The following is a 27,996-nucleotide window of genomic DNA, read 5'->3' as shown; positions in this document are numbered from 1 at the left end:
TATGGATTGTACTGGTGTTTTGTGCCTGTGGATGCTGTATCTGGATGTGGAAATTATGAAGTATTAAATTAAATACAAATCGTCCTTTACTGTAATGGATGCAAACCAAGTTAACCTGACATTTATGGGAGTGCGGTGGTGGTGGACTCAACGACCTTGCTCTGGGTGCAAGGGTGGAATGACCCTGGATCGAGCCCACAGATGGTGTCGTTGGCCTCGCTAACCCTCCCCCAGCCTGGGATTTTGGTTCAGTGTGGTGAGGCTGGTGGTGGTGATGTTGCCAGGAAGTTGGTGAGCACAACAGGTGTGTGTTGAGTGTGCGGTTGCTGTGTTGCGCGGTGCGGTGCGGGGGTGGCGGTGGTGGAGGCCGCCTGGTGCATGCTACGCCGCCCCCACCAGCGCATCAACGAGGCTATTGATTTGATAGAGTTGTCGGGGGAGTGTCGGGTTGCGTAGCGGCAGGCACATGTGTGGTTGTGGCAGCGGCCACCAGGGCGGCGCCACTCCTCGGGTCCCAACCCGCCACCTTACTCTTGGCTCGCAAGGAGGGACACTGGTCACCTCGGAGTCATCACAGGAATATACGCTGATGATTATGGAAAAACCGCACCAGTGGAAGTGTCGGTGTGGCACCATGTCTGGTTTAGTTTACCCCATACCACAGTTTCATAAATAAGGTACTAGAGAGAACAACACTTTGAAGAGAAAGGGATGGTTAAATGTTAGTAGCCGTCATGGAAGAAAAGATGAAAAACTGTCACATTCCGTGTAACACAGGCTCCATTCATCTAGATATGTGATGGGTGCATTGACCCATGTCAGACGAGCCAGAGGAATTGTTCTTGCCAAGGGACTTTATGTTATATGTGTGTAGGTAAAGCTGTGACTTGGTCATGCTGCTGCCTCTTCTGGTCCACCATTTGATTGTAAACCTGATTACATTGATGGTTAGGATAGGACAGTAAATGTTGTGAACCGCGTTTGCCCTCCGGTCAGGAAACATGATTTGTTGGACCTTGAGTGGTTCACAAGGATGTGCTGTGAAACTGCACGTAACTGTGGAAGAAAAAATAGCGACAGGAAGCCACTATCTTAACTGAAAGGCACGTCTGTAAAGTTGTAGTAAAGTCTGGAAATATATTTGGTCACATGAGCTACGAAATATGGGTGATGTAGCTAAATAGTTCCTGAATGCCCGGTTGTACTGCCACGTGGCTTGTGAGCCACCACGCATGTGTGGATGTCGTAACTCGTAACACCATACAAATATTTTAACTCCTTGACAACTAAGATTTCTCGCAACTGAAGAAAATTGTCTGATGTTTGAAAAAAAAAAAAATAGATATACAAATAGCGGAGAAAGACTTACTCGAGAAGTTTTTCTCTAAAACTTTGATTGTTAGGATTTCATTCAGTTGAGCAATATCCCTTTGTGTTAGCCTGTATATAGCCTAATACTCGTGCACAAACCGTAGCAATGAGGGTAAAGACATGAAATCTAACTAAGCTTGGTTCAAATTAAAACCGTATTAAATAAACACAACCGTACATAACACCTGTACTTCTCATCACATGTCATGTAGGCCTTGTGAGACTTCCCATAGCATGTTCAAGACCATAGTAAAGTGGTGCTATGTGTGAAGGCGATTTGTTCATGGCCGCCTCCTCTAGGACTAAGGCATCTGGCTATAGACAGATTGACAGACACTGTAGATGGATGGACAGATGGATGAACTCGTAGCGGTGAACAGGTTAGCCTATTAACTATATTGTTTTTTTACTTTTATTCATCTGAAACGTTTAGAACTGGAATCCTATAAGTGCTCTTCCTTGTGCTGAAATTTTTCCTCTCAAATTATATTCCATCCTCTCGTCTATTGCTTCATTATGACCACCCCTTCAGAGGAATCCCCTTGCCAGTGTATACTTATTATTCTTCATTGAGATTTCGAAATGTCTCCTTCATTTATTTCAGTTATGTGTTTTACGCCTTGTTTTTATTTCCATCTCATACTAGTTTCTCCTTTTTTGAACGACAACATACCATTGTGTTTCTTGAAGCTTTCCGGTCCAATTACTCCCCATGTAATTGTTTCTCTTTTTTTTTTCGTTTTTTTATTTTGTTTTGTTTTGTTTGACGGCGTAATCATCGCTTATCTCCATCTACAGTCTTTATGCATCCACCTTAACCCTTCTCTGTCCGTACCAAGAAGAGTGTAATTTAGACTCGTGGTGGTACATATGGAGTTTATTTCCTCACATTGCTGTTGGTCTTGTTGTTAGCTATTTGTGTGTATTTTTCTTGTCATTGCTTTCCTATCGTTATATGTATGTACTTTTTTTTTTTCTAGTTTCATAAAAAAATTTTGCCATAGAAGATTCCCTCCCATTGTTATATCTGTCTCCATCATCTCCTGTTTCTCGTCCCCCTCCCTCACCCTCATATTTTTTTCCCACTCCACTCCCCCTCGACCTCTTCACTTTCCTTTCCTCCCCCGTTCCTCGCCCTCTCATTCTCCCATTTTTCGTTGCACCCCTTTTTTTTACCTCTTTGTCTCTGCCTCCATTTAACAAGCCTTTTTCTTCCGTTTTTTTCCCAGCCTTCCTCTTGTCATCCCTTAAATTGCGTTTTCTTGTTCCCCGGCACATACTGATTGCTTATCTTCTGTCTTTTCCTCTGCCAGACCTTTTTCCTTTACTACATATCTTTTTATTCTCGTTTTTTTTTTCTTAATATGGAGACTTTGCATCAGTAGCATATAAAAGGATAGCACAGTGTTATATGCTAAATAAATAAAATAGAAGGAGATGCTATGAAGCTCTTCCTGTAAGTTATAGTTCATTCACCTCAATTTGACGAAGGTTCTTGTAATATAGCAAAGTGACAGAAGGCAGTACTACGACTCTGTATACTTTCTGCAGCACTTCTTCATGACTAGCACCATATTCTACTTTTACTTACAGCCCTGCATTCAGTAAGGAACAGTAGCAATTTTAGGCCATGTTAAGTGACAGAGAATGGAACACGAAGTAGCTTAGAGACAGTAGGCAACATCAGTACTACGGCTTTCCATACTTTCTGTAGCACCTCTTCATGACTAGCACCAAATTCTACCGCTACTTACAGCCCTGCATTCAGTAAGGAACAGTAGCAATTTTAGGCCATGTTAAGTGATTGAGAATGGAACACGGAACACCTTAGAGGCAGCAAGCAACATCCACACTAGTCTCCCCTACTTGTATATGTGGCACGGGTAGCGATAAAGGGATATCCTATTGGCTGGTGCTTGTGTTCCAGCTCAACCTTGTTATTGGCTGTTCCTGTCGCTGTTAGGGTGCGTGTCTGTAGGGCTGGGTGAGGAAGAGAGAGAGAGAGAGAGAGAGAGAGAGAGAGAGAGAGAGAGAGAGAGAGAGAGAGAGAGAGAGAGAGAGAGAGAAGTGAAGGTGCAAGAATAGATGGGAAAGGGAGAGAAAGCAGTGGAAAACTAACGAGAAAAACCCTTTGAATTGAGAGAGAGAGAGAGAGAGAGAGAGAGAGAGAGCGTGTGTGTGTGTGTGTGTGTGTGCTCTGGTTTCTCACATATTATTCTTATACCAAAACCAAGTGCTAAGAAAAAGAAAATGTATATGTTGAAGACAAGGAAAATTTGAGAGAGTGAGAAAGTGAGAAGGGAAGGACGGTCACATGGTGGGATTTGAGGTAAGAGTGAAAGATGGAGAAGGGGAGAGGAGTGGAATGAGTAAGAGAGAGAGAGAGAGAGAGAGAGAGAGAGAGAGAGAGAGAGAGATGATGAAGCAAGAAGTGGAAAGGAAAAGGAAAGGAATAAAAAAACTGGGAAGTGAGGACAACACAATTGAGAGAGAGAGAGAGAGAGAGAGAGAGAGAGAGAGAGAGAGAGAGAGAGAGAGAGAGAGAGAGAGAGAGAGAAACCCATGGAAAAGGGGAAAGTAAAGGGTGATCGAGCAGTAAGAATGGGTCAGGGGAGGAAGAAAGAGATGGGGGAGGTTTAAAGAGGAAAAAATGGGTTTGGAAATGCTAAGGGAAGGGAAATAGGCTGTAGGAAAGGGGGAGAGAGAGAGAGAGAGAGAGAGAGAGAAAGCATATAAGGAAACTGAGTTATAGTATGAGTGGGAAGGATGATAGAATGAAAAGAATTAAGGAGTTGCATAGATAGAAGCTGAAGGGAAATAGAACGAAGAAAGGAAGGGAAGAAAGAGTCATTGTGCGGAGGGAGGGAAGGAGGGGGAGGAAAGGGAAGAGAGGGAAATGAAGCAGTAGGTGGAGGAGGAAATTAGGAAGGAAAAGAGGAACAGGAAGATCAGAAAGCAAAGAAACAGGAGGAAGTTAAAGAGAAGGAAGCGGGGGAGGAGGAACAGATTGAGAAGAGTGAAGAGAAAAGGTTGGAGGAAGAGGTGGAGTGGGAACGGAGGAGCCTTGTGATGTGGAAGTGAAGGAGAAACGTGAAGAGGGAAGTGATGGAGGAGGAGGAACGTGAAGAGAGGGAAGCGAAGGAGGAAGAGATGGAGGGGAGGAGAGGAGAGGAGAGGAATGGTGTGTGAATTTGAAGAGAGGGAAGAACCACCTTCCTCCCTGGGGTGAAGCTATAACTAGTGAAGGGCTTGGCAAAGGAAGAAGAAGAGGAGGAGGAGGAGGAGGAGGGGGAGAGGAAAGGGAAGGAGGAAGGACAGAAAGAAGCTGAAAAGAAGGGACAAGGAAAATACGAAATCAAAAGGAATGAGAAGAGATCTGAAGTAAAGGCAGGAAAGGAGAGGCATATTTTCGAAGTTCCCATTGCCCTTCTTCTGGTGGAGCTGTAACCAGTTTGAGGAGAAGGAAGAGGAGGATGCGAAGAAGAGAGGGAGGAGGACGAGAAGGAATAATATAGGAAGGAGAATCAGTGAGTGAATGAAGGAAGGAGAGAGATTTCCCGAAGTCCCTTATCTCTCCTTTCCTGCGATGGTAGAAGGAGGAGAGGGAGAAACTGGAAAAGAATGAAGGGAAGGAAATAAGAAGGGAAAAGGGGATGGAGACTCGTAAAAGAGCAGAAGGGGTAACTGACTGGAAGAGAAGGAGGCGAAGGAAAGAAGGAAGAAGAGATGGAGAGGCATTAAAGAGAGGGAGAAGAAGTAAGTTTTAAGATGGGGAGGAGAAATTTGAATGGAGGGATGGCAGGAAAGAAGAGATGTATTTCCAAACTACCCCCCCACCTCTTCCCCCCTCCTTCCTTCAGCGTGGGGGGGGAGGGCCATAACCAGCGTGGGGGGAGGGGGGGTTGGGAAGGGTTCTGGCAATGTTGTTCCGCGTGGCAGCTCCCATGAAAGATGCATGAACCTCTGTGTGGGGGGCCTCCCTGGGTGGCCCTTTACCATCTCCCTCTCAATAGCTACATCTCACAAACCTATAACTGCCTCGCTAGCACTACTTTATCTCTCTCTCTCTCTCGTATTTTTTATTTCATCTTTAACATGAACTATGGCGTGCGTTACCCCAAGATTTATTCCTTCCTTTTTTTATTTTTTTTCAAGACCTCTGTTTTAATCGTACTTACCGACTCTGCATTTTCATCTTCGCAGCAGCATGTTCCAGTCGCCATTAGCTAGATATTTTGTGTACTTCTGCCTGTGAACTCATCCTTGCTTTAGATTTACCCATTACATGCATATGAACGCGAAATTCTTGTGCACTAACTTGGAAAAATTTGTTAGCTACGTTTCCTCCAGTGAATCTAGTTTTCTCATCGGATTTTCTGCCTGTTCCTCAACTGGATCGCTGTATAATATATCGTGACTAAAGGTGGTGGTCTGGATGATGGTTTTTGCCTTGCTTGTGGGAGTTCGGGTCAGTAAGATGTGACTGGAAGATTTTTTGATCATGTAATGCCATCAGGGGCGTCTTTTGGTTATCTGCTGTCACATTTTAGTCAGGGGGGTGGAATATGTGACTGCCTGCTACCGTGGAATATGTGACTGCCTGCTATCGTGGAATATGTGAATGCCTGCTATCGTGGAGTATGTGAATGCCTGCTGTTGTGGAATATGTGACTGCCTGCTGTTGTGGAATATGTGACTGCCTGCTACTGTGGAATATGTGACTGCCTGCTACTGTGGAACATGTGACTGCCTGCTACCGTGGAATATGTGACTGCCTGCTATCGTGGAGTATGTGAATGCCTGCTGTTGTGGAATATGTGACTGCCTGCTGTTGTGGAATATGTGACTGCCTGCTACTGTGGAATATGTGACTGCCTGCTACCGTGGAATATGTGACTGCCCACTGCCGTTTCCTCTAGTAACATTGCACCCTTTTCTTGCATTCACCTCGAACCCATCCGTATAATCTTCCTTCCCTGATACGTCCTTTAATACACTTGTACTTTCAATTTATGTAATGTTCTAGTGGAGTAGCATGACCTCTCTCTCTCTCTCTCTCTCTCTCTCTTGACGTCCATTCGCTTTTTTCGGTTCTCTTGCCTGTTCAATAGTGTTTGTTTTCTCTTAGTTTCACCGAATCTCTCTCATCTTTGTCTCTTTTTATCTCTTGTGTCTCACGTGTTAATTTTTCTTCCATCTTTTTCTTCTGTCATTACTGTAATGTCTCTCGCAGTTTCTTTCTTTCTTTCTTTCTTTTTTTTTTTCACTTCGTCGCCGTCTTTCACATAGTCTTACCACTCACTGCACATGTCTCCATCTTCACCTCATCTCTCACAGCATGACTCTAGCTCCTCATTCTTACGTCTTCCTCTTCCCATTTTCATCATTTTTTCCTGTACTTGGATTCAAATGTCGGTGTTCACTGTCCTTTACCTCTAGAACCCCATTATCGTATGCTAAAAAGGTACCCTGTCAACTCTTCTTCATTTTATTTATTTATTATTATTATCTTTTTTTTGTTTATGACTTGTTAATGCTCAGGTTTGGAATTTAACTGTCGATAGCAGAAAATATGAATAACATGTAAATGAATGTTGAAGTGTAATAAGCGCAATAAAAAGCAAGGGAAAAGGTATTGGACAGCCTCCTAAGGTGACGAAAATATGGGCCTATTCTTGATGTAAGCGCAGCGCTGTTGGGTATAACCTGACGAAAGGAAGTGATTCTTGGCCTATATTACCTTTCACCTTTACTGCCGCCACATATTCCGTTTGAGGGGGACTGAAGTGTACATGAAAGCTAACCTCTTACACTGATTCTTATACAGGATTATTTACTACTTTGAGGCCCCAGAATCACGCCAATAAATCCATTATTAAAGAGCATATTTTAATGAAGCTTAGCATTTACAAGGTTAAGTCTGTCAACCGTGTACTGCATGTGTGAAACTCCCCACATTAGAGGGTTTCCTAGCACCTCTTCCTTAGCGGTTTATTTTGCATGTCTCACCCTAGCACGCTCTTATATTTTACTTTTATCGCTTTACTTTTAATATAATGTGTATCAGTAACATACTAGAGGATAGTGATATGTAATGTGCAAACTAAATCGCTGAGGAAAAGGTGTACGGAATCACCAGAACCACTTAAGACACTACCCTTACCTTCACCCCTGTCTTGCTGTTTCGTCTACGTCACTCAAATCGCCTGCGTGTGTTAACCCAGGTCACTCTCTTGTTCTCTCCTTGTCGCATCATGATCGTGTTTTGCTGTTCTTCTCTGTTGTTCCTATCTCCTTCATGTTCAAAGTGTCCGTTCTCTCTCTTCGTTCACATCCCTCGTTTGTTCTATTCTGTTCTTGTACTTTCCTCTCTCAGACCCATCTTTCTTATTTTCTAGCCTTCCATTGTTCTTTTCTGTTATTGGCCTTTCCTCTTGATTCATCGTTCTTATTCGTTCTCCTCCCACTCTCAGCTCTTCGTTCTTCATCCACTCTCAGCTCTTCGTTCTTCTCCCACTCTCAGCTCTTCGTTCTTCACCCACTCTCAGCTCTTCGTTCTTCTCCCACTCTCAGCGCTTCGTTCTTCACCTACTCTCAGCTCTTCGTTCTTCACCTACTCTCAGCTCTTCGTTCTTCACCTACTCTCAGCTCTTCGTTCTTCACCTACTCTCAGCTCTTCGTTCTTCTCCCACACTCAGCTCTTATCCACACGCCTCTCTCATACTCCTCTCGTCCCCCTTCCCGCCCTAGGATCACTTCGCCTCCAGTTTCCCGTACTTTAGTGTTATTGAGGATGGCCGGGATAGTGTTCAACGTCTTACTGCCGTCACCCCTCACCTCCCTCACCCCTCCTCCCTCCCTCACCCCTCACCCCGACCCCTCCTCCTTCCTCTACCCCTAACCCCCTCCCCCTTCCCCCTCCCACACCCCTCAACTCCTCCTTTTCCTTCCAGCTTGCCCTTTCTCTTGCCTCCCCCATACTCCTTCAGCCTCCTTCACTTCGCCTCTCACCTCCTTCCCTCCTTCTTTCCTCCTCCAGCGTTCCTTACCCTACCTTACCCTGTCTCACCCTTCTAACTTTCTTCAACTCTCACCTCACCCCTTATCCTCGAGGCCCCTCACACTTCTGCCTTCTCTACCCCCACCTTACCCACATCTCTTCAGCCTGTTTCACTCCCCTTACCATCTCTTTCCCTCTTTCCCTCCTCTTTCTCTTCCTCTCAGTCTTCCTCTCCCTTTCTCCCTCTTTCCCCTTACCATCCCTTGCCTTCCCTTTCTCTTTTCCCCTTGCTTCTCACCATCTGTGTTTCCTTATTGCGTCCTCTCTCCTCACCCCTTTCTCTCCTACTTCCCTACCTTCTTGTTCCTCTCCATTGCCCTGTTTTCAACTTCTTTACTGTTTCTTCGCCTTCGTTACCCTTCCATGGTCCGCCTTCCTCTCAGTTATACTCTCTTCCTTTCTTTTACTGACATTTTCTTCTGCTGTCCCGTCTCCCCACCTTGACTTTCTCTCTCTCTCTTACCTTCCCTTTTCCTCATCCTTCTCCCTTGCCTTTTCTTCTTCCTTAGCTGCCATATCCTCCTCCCCTGTACCATCTCTCTCTCTCTCTCTCTGAAAATACCAGCAGTGTTTAGATGGGTGTAGGTTGTGTGTAGTATTGTATTGATGTATTGTAGCGAGGTGTTAAAAAATCGTGCTAAGGTGAAGTGGTGTTGTATTGAGGCGAGAGGGCGTTGCTGTGTGTTGCGTTGGAGTGTTAAAAGTTAGATGATGTTTTAGAGGTGATTGGGTGCTGTGATGTGTGTGTGTGTGTGTGTGTGTGTGTGTGTGTGTGTGTGTGTGTGTGTGTGTGAAGATAAGATAATGGTATGTATATTTCGTGTTGTAGTCAGTGTGGGTTATACAGTACGAGAGAGAGAGAGGGGGGGGGGAGAGAGAGAGAGAGAGAGAGAGAGAGAGAGAACACCCCATCACTTCACACTAATTACGCTCCTAACACCGCCATAAGGGATAATAGCAAGATAATTATAGCAGGTAAATATCTGGGTGATGAGGGAACATGGGTATTGGTGATATGGTTAATGTAGGGGATTATTTAAACTGGTATTGTGTAGGTATATAAGTGTGGCATTTTAACCCCTTCACTACGAGCTGAATGATAGAGTGTGATGGCGTTAAGAAGTAAATCGTAATAAGCGGATGAATGGAACTTGTTTTTTTTTCTTTTTTGGCCCCTCTCCCCCGAGTGGACTCTTTGAAACTGTAAAGAAGTCTTGTGGGAGGAAGATAATATCCAGTAAATGGTTTAGCTGATGGAAACTGTTACTCACCCCTTCATCCCGCCTTCACGTGGTGACACAAGTACGTGGTGGCACCTTTACGATTAGACGGATCCATTGCCTGTTCATACAAATGTCCCTCTCCCCCCCTCTCCTCCGAAAACAGGATAGAGGACTCCCAGAGAAGGCCAGCTTCAGCCTGCACTCCATCTGTTTCACGTTATCAGTTGAACCTGAGGCAACAACTACTATTGCCACTCATCCCTAGGGGCCTCTCGTAAACTCAGTATAATAAAATACAGACCATATTTTACTTGTCTGGCTACTATCTTTTGCCAATGCCATTCTTCATCCCTGCGACTGCCATCCCATCGCCACCATCACCATCATTAGCAGCATTACTATTACGCGACCACCATTCCAGCTGCCATCTTGATTACCATCTTCACCGCCACCATTGCCAGCACCGTTCCCCGTCTGATCACTTACCTTCACTCTGTCTCGTCCTTGACATTGTGCCCTTCCCCTCCCCCTTCTTCTTACTGGCACTCCCTTCCTTCCCTCCCTCTCTCCTTTTTCGTTCTCCCTCCCCCTTCCCTCTCTCTTTTTTGGTATCCTTACTCTCCCTTGCATTTTCCCTCTCTTCCCCTCCCATCTCTGGCACTTTCTCCTTTCTATCCTCTTCCTGACGCTCCTCCCCTCTCTCCCTCCCTATCCGACACCCCATTCCTTCCCCATCCAGGAATTCCCCCTCCCTATCTCCTTCCTTTTACTCCCTCCCAGCACTCCTTCACCCCTGTTCCCCCCTTCCTGGCATTCTCCCCCCTCCCCGTACTAGCACTCCTTCCCCCCTAGTCCCCCCGTTCCTGACACTTCCTCCCCACCACTTTCCTTTCTGGCACCCCTTCCCTTTCTTCCTCCTTTTTTCTTTTTCCCTCTCTCCTACTCTGTCTGGCACTCCTTCCTACCCCCTCATCCCCTTCTGGCTCTCTCCCCTTCTCTTCCTGGTACTTCCTCCCCTTTCCTGACACCCCTTTTCCTATCCCCTCCTCCCCTTCCATCACTGGAGCGGGGGAGGGTCAGTGATAGCGCCTGGCTGCCGTGCTGCCAAGACCCCGCTCATGCTGATAGGCTTAAGGCTATTGCTAGGCCTACTCTCCTCGGCCTCCCCGCCCTCACTCTCTTCCTCGTTGCCTGATGCTGCCTGTGTTCCCAGGATCCCGGGGCCATTCCTCTGGGCTTAGGTTCGGTTGGGTCGTGTTCTTCAGGAGGTTCATTGGCATTTTAGGTTCAGTTGTATATGCATGGGCTAAAGGGGTTCACTGGAATTCTGAGTTCAGTGGTATACTTATGGACTTAAAGGGTTCACTGGTATGAGGTCAGTGGTTTACGTATGGGCCTAGGAGGTTCACTGATATATCTGTGGGTTTAGGAGATTCACACACCACTTCCTTAGCGATTTATTTTTTGGATATGGCTGGTTAATATCCTTCTGTACGTTATCTCTGCAGAGTATGGCAATGTCAGAAGGATGTACATAGCACAGGCTAGGACAGTAAGGTGAAGACAGCAAAATAAACCGCTTAGGAAAAGGTGTTAGGGGGCTTCCTTAACCGACGAGAATGCTGGCAAGGACTATAGTCATTTTGATCGTACCTGACAGAAATTAGCGTCGCCTTTTTGCTCATTTCCCGGTATTTAATGACAGAATTCCACTTAAACTATGGGCCGGATCTTTTCCCTGAATCGAGTGTGGCGTGGAGTTTGACCGTGCCAGGATGGGGGCAGCCTGTACCTTGAGAGTATTAGTCGCTGTGTGTGTGTGTGTGTGTGTGTGTGTGTGTGTGTGTGTGTGTGTGTGTGTGTGTGTGTGTGTGTGTGTGTGTGTGTTTTCACCGTGTCTCCATGAGGCATAAACAGCTTAGTATATGATGCGATGAGGCTTCGATAAGAGAAGCCTATAGCATATGATACACCCTTCTGGGTTTAGAAGATATTATGCTGCATGATAGTGCATAACATATCAAGATCACTTCCAGTAAGTTGCAAGTTTTTCTTTTAATAATGATCATCAAAAGGAAACTTCAGTCAGTGCCACCTTTCAACCAAGTCCAAGAATAACCTGCTAATATAGAAAGTACAGAACTAAGGTTTTACTTTAAAAGGGAAAACCGGGGTAAAGTCAACATTTTCTCTTCTGAATAGTTTCAGTGGATAAATAATTAGAAATAAGTTTAAATAATAAAGAGCATTTCTTTCAGAATAAGAAATGCAATGTACGGTAATGTTGACTGAAGCATTCTGATCCTCAGCTCATTCCACTGCCCCAGGCCCACAGACCGTAGTGCCCGGCGACGTTAAGGGACACCCTTTGCAGACACAGAGAAACGCGATACTCAAAAAATCCTCTCCCTGTCCAGGAACATTTATGTATTTCACTTTGGGTCACACAGATGATATTGCTCAGTTGACTAATCTAGCAGCCAAAGAGTTAATCCTGTTCAAACAATACAATGATTAGCTTGCCAAATTGCAAGGAATTTTGTGGTACCATTGATATCACTTTAACACGGAATTCGATAAAGTAGCTTGTTTCATGTAGCCCAGTGTTAGAAAAGAACAATGGTATGGCTCTACATCCTTTCAATAGCACTTCTTCGTGACTAGTGCCATAGTCGAGTGTTAATCTACTGCTACAACTCAGTATTCATGGTAGAGAGAGGGCAATTTTAGGCCAAGTTAGAGTAAAACGAGTGTAGTGTATATATTCCGTCTCATTATCTCATGATTGGGTGGTTCTCGTCCGTTAGCATTAATGTAAATACGTGTGGTCGTGTCATTGGCCGTCTCCCCACATTAACGTCAGGATCTTCCCCGTTATTGGCTGCTTTACCTTATGAAATTCAGGCCGGAAATACCTCGTCTTGTGATTGGCTGGAGGATTCTTGACAGACACGAGGGGGTAGAGGGGGGGTGAAGGGAAGGGGAGATAAAATATAGAAAGAGGGGGGAGAGGGAAAGGAAGGATGGAGGAAGAAGGAGTTTAGATGTTGATGGAGATAAGAAGAATTAGATGGTTTGACGAAGAAAGGAGGAAAACTGGTGGGGGGAAGAGGAAGAAAATATAGAAGGAAAGATCAGAGGGAGATAGGGAAAGAGAGGGAGGGTAAGAGAGAGAGGAAAGAATTTTGACTGAATGCGATGGAGACAGTAGGGAATGGGAGGTTGGTTGGATAAAAGAGGAAGGGAATACCGAGAGAATAGCTGAGCAAAAAGAAGGGAAAGGAAAGGAAAGGAAGATAGGGAAAGGATTATGCACAACAGGAAGAAGTATGTATGGTAGTTGGGAGAGGGGGGGGGGAGAAAGGCGAAATACTGGAAGAGGGGGTTAGGATGAAGGGGAGAAACGGCGAAATCTTTGAGCATATGGTCGTGTTTATCCCAACCTATTCCTCGTCCAGAAGAGAAAATAATAACGGTAAACACGAATGTAAAGCGACGATTAGCGTGTCAAGGCCTGGGGGACTGCTGCCCACGAGGTTTCCACTTAGTTAAGCTGAGAGATGATAGGATGGAGACACTGAGGAAAGAACAGAAATGGAAGAAAACACAAGAAGATGCAGAAATTTGAAGGGGAGTCAAGATAAGATGCTGGAGATAAGGATGGAGGAGGAATATATAGAGGGATAGGGAAGAATATGTAAGAGAGGAAGAGCAATTAGATGGAAGAGAGCAAGAAGATGAGTAGGGGAAAAGAAAGAAGGATAAAGGAAGGAAGAATTTACAGAAAGAAGTTGGGAGGTTGGGTAATGCGAGACGCTGAAGAAGAGGTTTAGATTAGGCAGAATATTATGTAAAGAGACGAGAAGAAACTACACGACAGGAAAAGATGGAAGAGAAAAGAAGGAGCAGGAAAAAGGAAAAGATAATAAAGGAAAGAAATGCAGAAGCAGGGAGGAGAAAAGCAGAGTAATAGGGGTGGAATATTCAAAGATACGGGAAGAATGCAAAAGACAGAAAGGGATAGGCGAAAATGCAGAAAGAGGAAATAGAGTAGAAGAGAGAAAATGATGATAAAGAAAAGGAATGCAGAAGTAGGAAGGAGAGAAGGAAGGTGATGGAGGGAGGAAAGTATATAGAGATGGGAGAAATACAGAAGACATAGAAAAAGAGAAGGAGCAGTAGGGGACGGGAAAGGAATACAGAAGTAGGAAGGAAAGGGGGGGAAGGAAAGAAGGAGAAGAGAGAAGTAGAGTGATAATGGGTTAGAATTATAGAGGACAGGGCGACAGGGGAACGGGGACCCAGCCCAGAAAATTTATACCCAATGATTGAAAGGCGGGCAACGTGGGGGGCCGTAAACCCACTCTTTAAGCTTGTCATAGCATTAGCATAACCGGGGAATAGCGATCCGTGTGTGGGGGTGAGAGGGGCGGGGTAGTGAAATAGGTAGCGTGTGTGTGTGTGTGTGTGTGTGTGTGTGTGTGTGTGTGTGTGTGACAGAGAGAGAGTGAGAGAGTAGATGGATGGTAGCTGTGAGAGGGGAGTGGGGGTTTGGAGGGGAGAAATTGGGGTAGTTGTGAATGGGGAATGGTAAAGGTAGGGGAATAGGTGAGGAAGGGATGGGGCAGGGAGGGGAGCAGGTGGGGAGGGGGCAGGAAGAGGAGTAGGTGGGGAGGGGAGTAAATGGGTGGGGGAGGGGCAGGGAGGGGAGTAGATTGGTGAGGGGAGGGTGCAGAGAGGAGGATATATAGATAGAGAGATTTGGAGGGGAGGGAATGGAGGCTGGTGGGAGGAAATTGAGGGAATGGATGGAGACTGCATTTGAGAGAGAGAGAGAGAGAGAGAGAGAGAGAGAGAGAGAGAGAGAGAGAGAGAGAGAGAGAGAGAGAGAGAGAGAGAGAGAGATAGAGAGAGAAGAGAAGAGAAGAGAAGAGACGAGAAGAAGAGAGACATGAATCGAGGAAGAGCAAGCTCAGGAAAATAGAAGTTTAATTAATCCTTTGATCCTGCGTTAGCCCAAGTAAAAATCCCTAAGTGCTGCAGTCGTCCTCAAAGGGTTAATCCAGATAGGTTTTAACCCTTTGAGGCCCGGGGGATTGCACTCGACTGGGGGTAAAAAAAAAATCGTCTGACGTTATACTCCATAAAATCCGTAAGTGTCCCTCCAGTGTCAAAGGGTTGGTGGGGTAAAATGTGGCGGATGAGAGAGAGAGAGAGAGAGAGAGAGAGAGAGAGAGAGAGAGATGGGGTTCATTAATACGGAGAGAGTCGGAGAGATGCAGTTCATTTATTCATTTTATTCCTTCTGGCTGAGGTTGGAAGGACATTTTGAACTGGAAGGGTTATATACACCCTTCATTAAGCCGTTCAGTGCGAGAGATATTTTCAAGGTTGACTGTTGGTGATAGTTATTAATTGTTGTTTATAGTACCCCTGGTGTGTCTGGCCAACCCATCAACCGCAAGCAAGCAACCGCCTCTGTAGCACCAATCCGTAGCGTGCAGTGAGGGGGGGATTGTGTGAGGGAAAAGTCAAAAGCAAAAATTGGAAATAGTCACTTATGTTCGTGCTATCGCCAGACTAATATATTAAGCTTTGGAAACACTTGTCGAACTGGAAGGGTCAGACACAGCCTTCATTAGCCCTTCACCAACCTTCCTACCACTCATTCCAGTACCCTGTCCAGTCACCATCCTATATTGCCAGACTGCCTGTTTCTCGATCTGTATCCTCTCCTGCATAAGCATCCCTCGTCATCCACCACCTCATCATGGCGACGCAGAACACCACCATGACATCACAGCCACATCACACAAGGAAAATAATAGCACACCACTCCACACCTCCGAATGAAAAGTGCGCTTCCAAAACACACCACACAATAAAAACCACACCTCCAAACCACGCTGCACCACACAACACAATCACAGCCACACCACACCACACCTCACATCTGTACTAACACCTTTTTTTTTTTTTTTACCTGACTGGTCAACATCCTGTCTTTAACCAGAGTTCTTTTTTCAACCCGTCCTCCCTAATCCAAACCAGTCATTACCTCGGCACTCATTATTACTTGCACTCCTCTTTCATCGCCAACATCACTTCAGCATGCCTTTCTTCTCCAGACTTCTTACCCTCCCTTCTCCAGCACCTCGTATTACTGAACATATTACAAACACATAATATTCCAACATCCTTCTCTGTTACGTAGTATTATTGAAGTCGCTGTTTTCATATATTGTTTACTCTCCATTCACTCGTATTCTTCGTATCTATAGCCCAGTCACTCCTCGTATTACAGCATCTTTTCCAACCTGAACATCTCCATTCACTCTTTCCCTCCTCCCTCTTACTCACCCCCACTCCTCCCCATTAGCAAGGTCCACTCACGCACGTTCACATCTCAGCAGATTCTTTAGCTCACACTAATGCCACTGACATCTGCACTCACCCTTTCGTTCACATACCTTTACTGAAGCACATGCCTCTGGTTCCACACCGCATAGAGACCGGCAACAGTTTTGCTTATCGCCACTTTATAATTATCGTTATATACCAATTTTTTTAACCGGTCTTGCACACATTTTTTTTGCGTCTCATCCTTAGTTCTGTATCTCTATATTAATTAATTAGTCGTATCCTTAACATTAATACTCTACCTTTTGCGAAGTAGCATGCAGCGTGAATTCCTTGCATTTTTTTCATTGCATCGTTATGAAATATTTCAGAGGGAAAACATAGTGCATGAGACTTGCTTGTGCAGATAAGCATTTTAGTTGCTTGTCGGGAATCGTAAAGAATGTACGGTATCTTATATTGTATTTTTGCATGGTTACCCTATCGCGTTCACGTGACTAAGGCATTGGTCTGAGGCTGAGCTGTATCCTCTCTCATCGTCGTCGCTTATTGGGCGGTTTAAAGTGTCAGTTTAAATGTTCATAAAAATCAGGAGTTTTACTGAAACATTGCTTTAAAGTAGTATATATACAGAGAGCATTGATATTTAGTTCGGTGGACGACATAGATAGGGATGGAAGAGGGAGGGGGAGATGATTTAGCATGAAGGACCCTGTGTTATGATGTAGGAAGGAGGGAGTGAGCCAGCCGTCCTGCAGTGCACTGTAGATTATTGATCGCAGTTTGGCCACTCTGCACTGCCTTCATTATTGATTTTCTCCCTTATTCCCCTCTTTCCTTCCCTCCTCCCTACCCCCACTTCACTTAGGCCCATCACACCTTTTTTCCTGCACCTCTCCCTCCCTCCTTCTTTCTCTCCCTCTCTTCCCTCCTTCTTCCTCTCTCCCTCCCTCTTTCTCCCCTCCTAAACGCTCACCCTCATTCCAGCTCGTCGTCTCCCATCCCATCCTTGATCCTCTTTTCCCATTCCAGTTCCACGTGTATTTTACCTCCGGCTCAGTGTGTGTGTGTGTGTGTGTGTGTGTGTGTGTGTGTGTGTGTGTGTGTATGTGTGTGTGTGTGTGTGTGTTTTTATACCTATCCCACCTCCTCTATCCTTATCTTATTTCTTCTCTTTTCATCTCATCGTCTCATTTTCTTTTTCTTTTCTACTTGATGTGTCTCCCCCTTAATGTTCTGTGTATTTCTTCTCATCGCACTTTTTCTCTATTGCTTTCGCGTTTCCCATATGTTTGTCTTGTTATTTCTCCTTTATTTCCTTTTCCTTCCACTTGAGTTTCTCCTCCATAATGCCTTTTTATATTTCTTCACTTCACTCTGTTCCTTTAACATTCTTCCGTTTCCTTTATCCCTGTGTTATTTCTCTCTCTCTCTCTCTCTTCCTACTTGGCATATCCCATCCGTAATTTCTGGATATTTCTTACTCACATATAACAGACCCCTCTATGACTGCACTCTCTCCGTATGCATTCAGTAAATCTTGAGTATCCTCTCTGTTAATGTCATTTTCACCTTTTGGATTGCCCTCACCTCATGTAGGAACGGGAAATGCGGTTAAAATGATATTGATAAAGAATTTAGGTGTTAAATGAGTGTTATAAATCCACCCATAAATACAGTACCCTTGCCGTGATGAGTGAGGTAGGGTTTGACAGTAGTTGCTAGGAAAAGGGAGTACCTGTGTATACGATTTCTAAGTTTACTAATGGCCTGCTGTCGTGGCCCCCTTGGAGTTCGTACTTGTGTTGATTTCACCCCCTTCCCTGGGTTTGGGGATGCGTTGCCTCATGTGTGTATTCCTTCAGGTGCCGTTACAACATCCTGATCAGGTTACTCTATCAGTTGAGGGTGATCATTCCTTCAGTCCGGTGATTATCTGTTTCATTTTCTTTTCTTTTTATTTTTTCTTCCTCCACACGAGTTCATTTAGACTTGGACATAATTTTCGAACTAGAAGAGTTAGATAAACCTTCATTATCCGAAGAAGTTTTATTTATTTTCTCCTCAGTGTTTCCAGACGATTTTATTGAGCCACAGCCTTTATTAACCCCTCCACTACCTGAGGATCTCCTAAGAATTTAATCATCTGGAAGTACCAAGATTAAACCAGATAATGTCATCAGATTCAGGAGGCTAAGAGAGTGATATTATTAATTCTGGACGTGGAATGTGTAATCATTTGCCCCCTTCTCATTGTAAATACATCTTCTTCTTGCTCTAGACTCACCATCGGTACTATCCGCCTCTGTTCCTAGTAAGTCGCCGTTAAAAGTCCTGGAGAAGTCGGTAAGTTAGTCTCCGTATAGTGGGTAGTAATTTTCACAGTTAATTTTGGTTGGTCGTATATTTCACGTTACCATGCGGTCGGGTTGGTTGTGAGGTGTTTGGCAGCTGTGTGGATGATGATTGAAGTATATATAAACAGTCTTATGCGTTTAGGTTCAGGCAAGGTTATGAATATTGCCCTTCTGAAGCTCGAGACGGGAAAGAAGCAGAGATGAACCAATGATGTAAGTGTGATACCAATGGGACCCGGGTGAGTCAATCAAGTTGCTGTTGTTCTTCTTCTGGTGGTAGGCATATCTGAAACGTGAACCCGGTGGACTACAGGCTGTACTTGCCCTTCTTCTGCAGTCCTCCTCCATCCTTCTTATGTGGGACAGGGAGGAAGACGCAGGACGTTTCACACACACACACACACACACACACACACACACACACACACACACACACACACACACACACACACACACACACACACACACACACACACACACACACACACACACACACACACACACACACACACACACACACACACACACACACACACACACACACACACACACACACACACAGAGGCCTAGGCTGTGGAGTGCGACGAATACATGAGGTGCGTAAGGAGTTGTAAAGTAAAACAGGAAGGGTCGGGAAATAAAAAGCATGGAGGAAAAAAGAAAATGGTATCCAAGAAAAACGAAGGATTGGATATGGAGAGAAATTGTTATAAAGGCCAAGGGAAAGGATGGAGAATAGAATAATAAGAATATGAAGAAACAGAGTCAGCCTGGTGGAGAAGGGGAGTGGAGGGGTTGAAACGCTGGAGGGCGGTGGCGGCGGAAGAAGAAGAGAGGAGGAGGGAGGGGGAGGGAGAGAGATAGGGAGGGAGAGGGGGAAGTAGGCGCGGCGGTAGGCCTAGGGTGGGTGGGCAGCGGCTGGTGCTCCTCCCGCGGCCACACGGACCCTCGCCTGCAAGTTACCATGACGACGTCCGCTCCCCTCCGCTCCGACCCGGCCTATGCAAGGGGACCACACAAATCAATTTCCAAACTCTGTCTTCTCCTTGGTGTCTCATGAGCTGTGTCAAAGTATTTACACAATTCCTCAATTCGGTCTTGTCTGTAAGTAGCTGCCTTTCCAGTTCTTCCCCCCCTCCCCTTTTTTCCTGTCTCACCAGTTCCTCTCTCACCCCCCCAGCTGCCTCCTTCTTTACCATCTACACGCTTTTGTCGCACTGTCCTTCTTTCTGCCATGGCTACCACTCCCCCCACTCACTCCTCTGTTTCCCCACCATCTGTAGGTCGCTATTTCTGCCTCTTTGTTGTTATTCGTTCATATATTTCTCACTTCCCCATCGCCTCCTTCCATACCTCCTCAGTCTTCCTGCCACTTCACCCAGTCACTTCAACCCCTCTCTTTCTCCTTTGCTACATCTCCCCCTCTCTTTCGCTCTTCCACTGCCTACATACTAAACGCTTACACCCTCTTGCCTATACACCCTCTTGTCTCACTCTTCTTCCCCCTTTCTTTGCCTCACCTCCCCGTTACTTCAAACTTTATCTTGCCCTGCTGTACTTCTCCCCCCCTTTCCCCTTCCCACTGCCTCCTTCCGTAACTCCTACACTCTGTCCTCCCACTGTCTTATCAAACACCCCCCACTTCCTTATTTCTCCCCATCTTTCTCTCGTTCTTCCCTCTTACTCTTCCCTCCAGGCCTACCCCTCCCTCACTCCAGTCTTGCTTGCCTCTCCTTCACGGCGCACCTCTTCTCATCCATGTTCTTTTCTTCACCCTTAGCCTTTCCTCAGTTGATGTTCTCTTACTCTCACATGTTTATTGCTCCTCGTTTTCCTTTATTCTCCTCTGCGGTCATTGAGTCTTTCCTTCAAATATCCTTCAGTTTCTCACACTTCACTAATGCGGGCACTTCCTTTCCACCATTAAGCATGCCTTCCCTCTAACTCTTTTTTATATCTCGCTATCCTTAATACCGCCCACATTCATTCTTTCCATAATCAAAGACGATTTTATTTAGCGTACAAGAAACACTCCATAGTGAAACGGTTAGTAAGTATCAACATTAACGTTCTAAAGTGATTGATAAGATTTTCTCAGAGGTAATTCAAGTTATGTGGCGTTAATCGTAGTATCTCCGTTGATGCTCGCCTCGGCCACTGAAGAGATAATTGAAATAGGTGCCATCCTTTTAGCCACACCTTGTAGTGTTCATGAAGTGCGCCTCGACCAAGGAAAGAGACGAACCTTTCCCTTAAATCCTTATTCACTTTTCTTTTCCTCCTTTATTCCATCTCTTGTTTCTTCCTTCCTTCCTACTTCCGTCCTTCGTTCATCCTTTTATCAGCGTCCACTCCCACCTTTAGTAATACTGTTCCATCTGTACTTCTCAGCCGTCGTCGCATTGTTCCTAAGGTTTCACTCTGTCCTCTCTGAAATTTCATCACGCTTTTCCTCATCTTTCTGACTTACAGGTGCCAAAAATCCTCGTTCTACAACCCATCCTCGTCAGCCTCAACCTCGTCCTCCACAACACCCACCTCTTCCCCTTAAACCTTTAGCATTTCTATCTTTTTCGATCTTCCTTCCTTGTAGGCTGAAAAAACAACACAGTAACCATGTCAAAGCTGTGGAAGGTGTTGAAGGCCGTATGTATGTTGTTGTGTGTGTGTGTGTGTGTGTGTGAGAGAGAGAGAGAGAGAGAGTGAGTGGTGGTGGTGGTCGGCGTAGTGGATTGATTCGTACGCAAGATCTGAGGGCGGTGTAAACTTCAAAGCGATAGGCGTGGGCGGGGACTGTGTGTGTGTGTGTGTGTGTGTGTGTGTGTGTGTGTGTGTGTGTGTGTGTGTGAGAGAGAGAGAGAGAGAGAGAGAGGATTTTATAAGGATGGGATAGGGGGTGAAAGAGAAAGTAGGGGACTTGTCAGTGAAGGCAGAAGGGGTTGACTTATACCTATCAACAGCACGATGGTAGAAAGGTTACGACGCTGTGGCCTCCTGCCTCCTCCCTTCTCCCTTCACTTCTACACCTCCTTTACCCCTGTATCTCAACATCTTCCCCTTTCACCTCTTGTCCCTCCCTCACATCCCCTATTATTGGAGATCCTAACTACTCTACTGTTGCCCTCCTCACCCCACGATCACTTTCATATCACCCTTCCAATCCTTCACTTATTTCCCTTCATCTTCCTTACCTCCTCTCACTGTCCTATCACCTCCACTGTCCATTCTCTTTCCCTACCTTCGTTTCCCACTTTCTCTCTCTCCTCATTCCCCTCTTCTCATCCCCTCTACTCTCTTGTGCATCATCTTTCACTCCTCTACTCTCTTGTGCATCTTCTTTCAATTCCTCAGTTCTCTCCCTTCCTCATTTCAACCATTCGCTCACTAATTCCACTGCCCTCTCGCTTTTCCTACCCTTCTCTCGCCTTCCCTACCGCCCTCCTCTACTCTATATCTTCACCTCCTCAACCCCCCCACTCCACACCAAGTCGTCATGTGAGTATAAGCATAAGGACGAGGTAAGGAAGGGTGAGGATGACAAAAAGTGTGAATGAGGAAGGCGTTAGTGTGTGTGTGTGTGTGTGTGTGTGTGTGTGTGTGTGTGTGTGTGTGTGTGTGTGTGTGTGTGTGTGTGTGTGTGTGTGTGTGTGTGTGTGTGTGTGTGTGTGTGTGTGTGTGTGTGTGTGTGTGTGTGTGTGTGTGTGTGTGTGTGTGTGTGTGTGTGTGTGTGTAGGATGTCCGAGTGAGATGGTATTGCTGTAACTTTGTGCTGTCGCGCAGTAACCTGAGAGAGGATAATATGTCGTGAAGGTCAGAGAGGGAGGCCAGTGAATCAGTTGTATTACAGAGCAGAGATATGGAAAGCCAGGTGCAGTTAGTGGTAGGTTGAAATATTGATATGGAAAAAAAAAAAAAGATGAGAGGAAGAGACAATGAAAAAAGTAAAAAAAAAAGAGGGAAAAGTAAAAGAAAGAAAGTTACAGTGAAAGGAAAGGGAGACGCAAAAAAAAAATAATGAAAGTTAAGAGAGAATCATAAAAGGAAGTGAAAGGCAAGGGACAATGATAGACAGGGAGTGACAGTAAAAGGTGAGGGAGAAGTAAGTGAAAGTGAAAGGTAAGGGAGGAAAAAAATGAGAGTGAAAAGTAAGGGAGAATAATAGAAAGGGAGTGAGAGTGAAAGGTAAGGGAGGGGAAGGACACTAATGAGGCCTCACACCTGGACAACCCTTGAGTGAGAGCCATTGACTTGAGCACAGGTACCGGTAGCCCTTCCCTTCACCCTCCCTCCTTCCCTCCCCTCATCTCCTCTCCCCTTCTCCTCCCCTCACCTCTTCTCCCTCCAAAACCCCTGTCCTTTCCCTTCTTCCCACAACCCTATCCTCTCTCCTGCTGTCTCCCCTCAGCTTCTCTTTCCCCGCCTGTCGCCCCCTCCCCTTATCCTCTTTCCCCTCCCATCCACTCCGTCCCCGTCCCTAACCCTCTCTCTACCATCCCTTCCCCTCACCCTCTTTCCTATCCTCTCCCCTCAGATTCTACCCCGTCCCCTCCCCTCACCTTCTCCATCGTCCCCTCCCCTCACCTTCTCCATCGTCCCCTCCCCTCAGCCTCTTTCCTGTCCCCTCCCCTCACCTTCTCTCTCTCTTTCCCCTCCCCTCCCCTTCTCTCTCCCGTCCCCATACCATCTCTTCCTTCTTTTCTCCCACCCTTTCCCCAGTACCTTCCCCTCACCCTCTCTTCCGTCCTCTTCCCTCCCCTCCCGTCATTTTTAGGAACAGAGGCAGGTGTGGTGGCGGGAGGTGGAAGCATGGTAGGTGAAGGAGAGTTGCGAGATGCTGTGGTAGGTGTGTTTGTGGTAGTTTGAGATAAGAGTACAATAGATGAAGGGAAGGGATAATTTAGGAGACAGGAGGGAGGGGAAGGGAGAGAAATTAGACGGAAGGAAGAGAGAGAGAGAGAGAGAGAGAGAGAGAGAGAGAGAGAGAGAGAGAGACCATGAATAACGCAAGAGGAAGAAAGGAAAGAAGAAAAGGTTGGGAGCAAAAGGTGGGAATAGAGAGAAACCAGAAATGATACATGGAGAAGGAAGGGGGAAGGGAGAAGGGGGTCTAAAGGTAGCCAGAAAGAGAGAGAGAGAGAGAGAGAGAGAGAGAGAGAGGAGGAGGAGGAGGAGGGGGGGAGGGGGGGGACTGGTCAGGGTGATGGAGACTCCCCACCGTGCAGCAGCATCGGGCCGCCCAAAGGTGTCATGACTAAATTGACCCGAAACAAATGGTGAGGCCCAAGAGAGCACGAGGGCCAGGCTGTCGCGGTTGTGGGGAGAGGGGGAAAGGGGGTGTAATATTCTCTCCCATCCTTTAGTTGGGAGAAACTGTGGGATTAACGTTCAGTTGTTTTCAAAAGTTCCTGTGCACCGTCTCGGAGCTGTACCAGAGTGTAAAATGAGGTTCTTTGAAATTAAATGTAGCGGTAATAACAATAATAATAATAATAATAATAATAGTAACGGTATTGTTGAAATTTATCTAACTACTAAAAATTCTCTAGGTTGGCCTTCGTTCGATACTTCAAAACCGTATACGCTTTATTGACAGCGACAGTTCCTTTCTGTGATGGGCTGCTTTGTGGTGTGATGTAACATATGTCATAGGATACTGTCTCGTACTGTGATGTGGTGACGTGTGTTGTGGTGGCTTGTGATGTGATAACCTGTTTGGTGGTGATTTGTGATGTGATGTTATGGATGATGTGATGGCTTGTTGTGATGGTGGCTTGTGATGTAATGAAATGAGTTGGAGGAACTGCTCTACCTTAACGAGTGTTATTACCGACGAGAGAAAAATATCATGATCCCGATGTAACTTGACAGAATCTAACTTGACAACCGAAATTATCCTAACCTAACCTAACTTGGACAAAAATATCCCAACGTAACTTAGCCTAACTTGACCGAAAGGAGCAAACGTAGCCAAACCTGAGCAGAAATTAATCGAAAGTACAAAGTATATTTAATAGGCCAGAACTTTTAAGCTTTTCAGTGTTATAACGCCGTGTTGAGATTTATTCTTGTATTTCCAGACGATTTTGGTTAAGAATTCGTTGGCGGACTTATTGAAGGTTTATCTAATAATTTCAAAGTCTTCTAAACTGAAGGAAATCGTCTTTAGATGGTTCGTTTTATCTTCCGGTCTCTTTTTGCCCCAGCAGGTCCATAGAAGCTCGGATCTAGGCTATAAGTAAAAATAAAATTAATGTCGCAGTGAAAAGATTAACATTCGAAAACGATGTTAAAAGTTCTTCAGAATCTAGAACGCTCACAGTATACTTATAATGACCGTATATGCCTCTTGCAGCCCCCAAACTATTTTTTTTTAATCGTAAAAAAGCAGTGTCTCTAGACTCAGACTGATTGACATGACGTTTTGTGATTGCTGAAGTAAGTTGGTGGGAGTTAGTCAGAGTAAAACACGTGAGATGCGTCCGAAAGAGTAAAATGAATGTTTGTATTTTTTTTTTTTTTTAATAGATGGAACATAGGCCTTTCTATCTCTAGGGTTAGTGAACTGTTGTTAGGAAGTTGAATTGTGCACAGAACTGTGATGTAACGTTTGATTGCTACTGTAGTTGTTATATTAGTATATAAGTTTTGTTGTGTTTATAGTAATGTAGTGGTGTTTGTATTGCAGGGCTGGCGGGAGGCGTGGGCCCGGGTTCGGACACGTGTGGGGTGATGAAGGAGGGTGGCGACAAAGAGAAGGACCCGGGCAGCGCCGCCCTTGCTCACAAAACGGGCGGCGCTAACCTGAACCTGAGCCTGGGCGGCCATATGGGTCATGGCAGGCACATGGGTGGCGGTGGAGCGTTGCCAAACTATCCACCCCTGCATCATCCCTTACAGTTGGCGGCATTGTCCTCGCAGCAGCAGCAGGCCGCCGCTGCCGCTGCCGCCGGTATATTGTACCCGTCCCTGCTGGGACCCAACTTCAATCCTGCCACACTAATGGCGTCACTGGCGGCTGCTCGTTCAGGTCACCAGTTCCTGGGGCAGCCACCATCAGGGTCGCCTAATGTACTACCGCCCACTTCAACTACATTTGCCAGCATCCATGCCACCCTGGCTGCTGCTGACACAGCCCGCCAGAGCAACCTGCTGGCCACCTTATCCAAGCTGGCCACCACCTCAGCCAGTACCTACTTACCTCATCATGACTCACCTGTTAAGCCTGATTCATCCAGCCTGGAATCCGGACGGCGGGGTTCTTCCCACTCGCCGGCGTCCTTCTCCTCGTCAAGTGGCGTGGCAAGTTCACCTTCCTTGGCGCCGCCACTCACCCACCCCAACATGGTGGGTGCGGCGGCCACAACAGGTGGACTAGGGTCGGAAACACCCTCACCCATTGCAGGATCTTCACCTCCTGGCAGTAATGGCCGCATGGATCCCTACACCAACATGACACCAACCCGAAAAGCAGCAGCCAATCGTCCAGACAGAGTGTTTACATGCAAAATTTGCAACCGTAGCTTTGGATACAAGCACGTGTTGCAGAACCATGAAAGGACACATACGGGTGAGAAGCCATTTGAATGCAAGGAGTGCCACAAGCGGTTTACTCGGGACCACCATCTTAAGACACACATGCGACTCCATACCGGTGAGAAGCCATACCACTGCACACACTGCGATCGACAGTTTGTTCAGGTGGCAAATCTCCGGCGTCATCTCAGGGTGCACACAGGCGAACGACCCTACAGCTGTGAGATATGTTCCTCCAAGTTCTCAGACTCGAACCAGCTCAAGGCCCACATGCTGATTCACAAGGGTGAAAAGCCTTTTGAGTGTCTTCGGTGCTTTGGACGGTTCCGTCGGCGCCACCACCTGATGCACCATAAGTGTCCCAGTGACCCTGAGGGCGACCCCCGCCGCACAGACCCACTGCAGTACGTTGAGACCATGTTCCCTGAAGCTGATACATACTCGTTCGGCGCAGAGGACGATGACGAGGAAGAATTCCCAGATGAAGAACTGCCGCCTCGAGCAACTCTGCTGGAGGAAGAGCCACTTCAGCTAGAAAAACGGCGAGAACGGAAGAGTCGTGACCCGAGGCGGGTTATCAACCATCCCGTGGGTGGCTTTAGTGGTGGACTTCGCCTAGTAGATCCTTCACACCTGTTACGAGGCCTGCAATCCTCCATACCAGAGCAGACTGAACCGGAGGACCTGAGTGTGGGTGGTACTCGTGGTCGTGATCGTCACTATTCAGGGATGTCAGCGGTATCCAGTGCGTCCGGACCAACAGTGAATGAGCTGGACTACCTTCGTAACACCCAGTCTACCCCAAAGATTGCCCCTGATGACCACAAGCTGTCACGACATAGTGATGACGAGGAGTCCCTGTTGTCACGGGCGTGAAAGGTGGAGGAGGCCATATCCGTCACTTGCAGTTCCCCGTGGCCACACAACGACTCCGGTGCTGTCAGCTGAGCACCATCCAGGCGCCTTGCACCCTGCCCTGCCCTGCCTCCATACTGTGTGCCGTCCCGCCTCATCCCCAATGCCTCTTGTTGGAGTTTAGAGAATATTTATATATACGGCAGTGGGGACTGGTCAGGCGCCAACCTGCCCCATGCCCATCACATGCTTCCACCCGGCCCTTTACTCTTCCACATACTCTCTCACACGTCTCTGCTGCAGGTGTCGCTGGTCTGACTCCTCTTCACCTGGAACCTGCGTGGTGTAAACCGCCTTAGTCCCTTTAACACACACCATAACCAGACCCACCAGCCTTGCCAATCTGGGACTAATCTCAGGACTCTGTAATGACCTACCCGGTGGGGGACACTTCGCGCCCCAACCCTGGGTAGGCAACCACTGCCCCTCCTTCCCCTTACACTGCCTCTTGGTTATCTAAGGAAATCTTTCCTCTCTCTACATAGTCATTGTCCCTCATTCTTAACTGTTTTATATATACGAAAGTACTAACTGTACTTACTGTCTCTGTTTTCAGTTCTCGTGTGATCAATTTGCATATATACATACATACATATATATATATATATATATATATATATATATATATATATATATATATATATATATATATATATATATATATATATATATATAAAACTCTCTGTATCCCCTGGAACGTGAATATCATATGGAGAGTACAGCGATACATTCTCACAGACTAGCCTAAGTATCAGCCTGGTCGACCCTCCTTCCTCTTGTGTGCCCATTCCCTTAGTGATCATTAATCTTGCTTTCTCTGTCCCACCAGTTCCCCCGGCCTAAAATTTGCACGGCTTCCTTCCCCAGTACCCCTCCCTACCGGACGACTCACAATACCCACTTCCTTGCCCATCCCCTTCCCCCTCGTTCTCCCCCTCACTCTACATCAATCCCTACCAAGAGATTTTATTTTTTTCCATACATTTCTTGATTGTCGGTCATCATCCTGCTTCGTTTTATATTATCATAATTAAGTGTCATAGTTTTTCGCGAAATATGTGACGGGTAATAGAAACTTTCTCTTTTTCACCCCCCAGATCCCATACCCCTCATTTTATGCTCCTCAGGCGGTGTGGAATGAGTGGGGAACGGGGACGGTTTCTCTTTACAGCCCCCT

The 27,996-nt window shown here is 46.2% G+C and overlaps 1 protein-coding gene across 1 annotated transcript; it reads left to right on the top strand.

Moving 5' to 3' along the window:
• The first annotated feature begins 466 nt into the window (after positions 1-466).
• LOC145398475 (uncharacterized) lies at positions 467-26,780 on the top strand. Its single transcript, XM_080271352.1, has 3 exons — positions 467-641; positions 24,608-24,629; positions 25,055-26,780. Exons 1-3 carry the CDS (start codon positions 467-469, stop codon positions 26,778-26,780), a joined length of 1,923 nt encoding a protein of 640 aa, XP_080127478.1.
• The last annotated feature ends 1,216 nt before the right edge of the window (positions 26,781-27,996 follow it).

Source organism: Coenobita brevimanus, chromosome 45 (assembly GCF_032717465.1).
Source record: "Coenobita brevimanus isolate Jiangsu-jjx chromosome 45, ASM3271746v2, whole genome shotgun sequence".
In the NCBI taxonomy this organism is placed as follows: Eukaryota; Metazoa; Arthropoda; class Malacostraca; order Decapoda; family Coenobitidae; genus Coenobita; species Coenobita brevimanus.
Note: the sequence above shows the minus strand (reverse complement) of the source record. Positions and strands in the feature narration are given on the sequence as shown.

Excerpts from the sequence above, each read along its gene's own strand:
- LOC145398475 (XM_080271352.1), top strand. The coding sequence starts at position 467 with ATGTGTGGTTGTGGCAGCGGCCACCAGGGCGGCGCCACTCCTCGGGTC. Across the intron at positions 642-24,607 it reads TCGGTGTGGCACCATGTCTG|TAAAAATAAAATTAATGTCG; the intron begins GTTTAGTTTACC and ends CTAGGCTATAAG. Across the intron at positions 24,630-25,054 it reads AAAATAAAATTAATGTCGCA|AGGGCTGGCGGGAGGCGTGG; the intron begins GTGAAAAGATTA and ends TGTTTGTATTGC.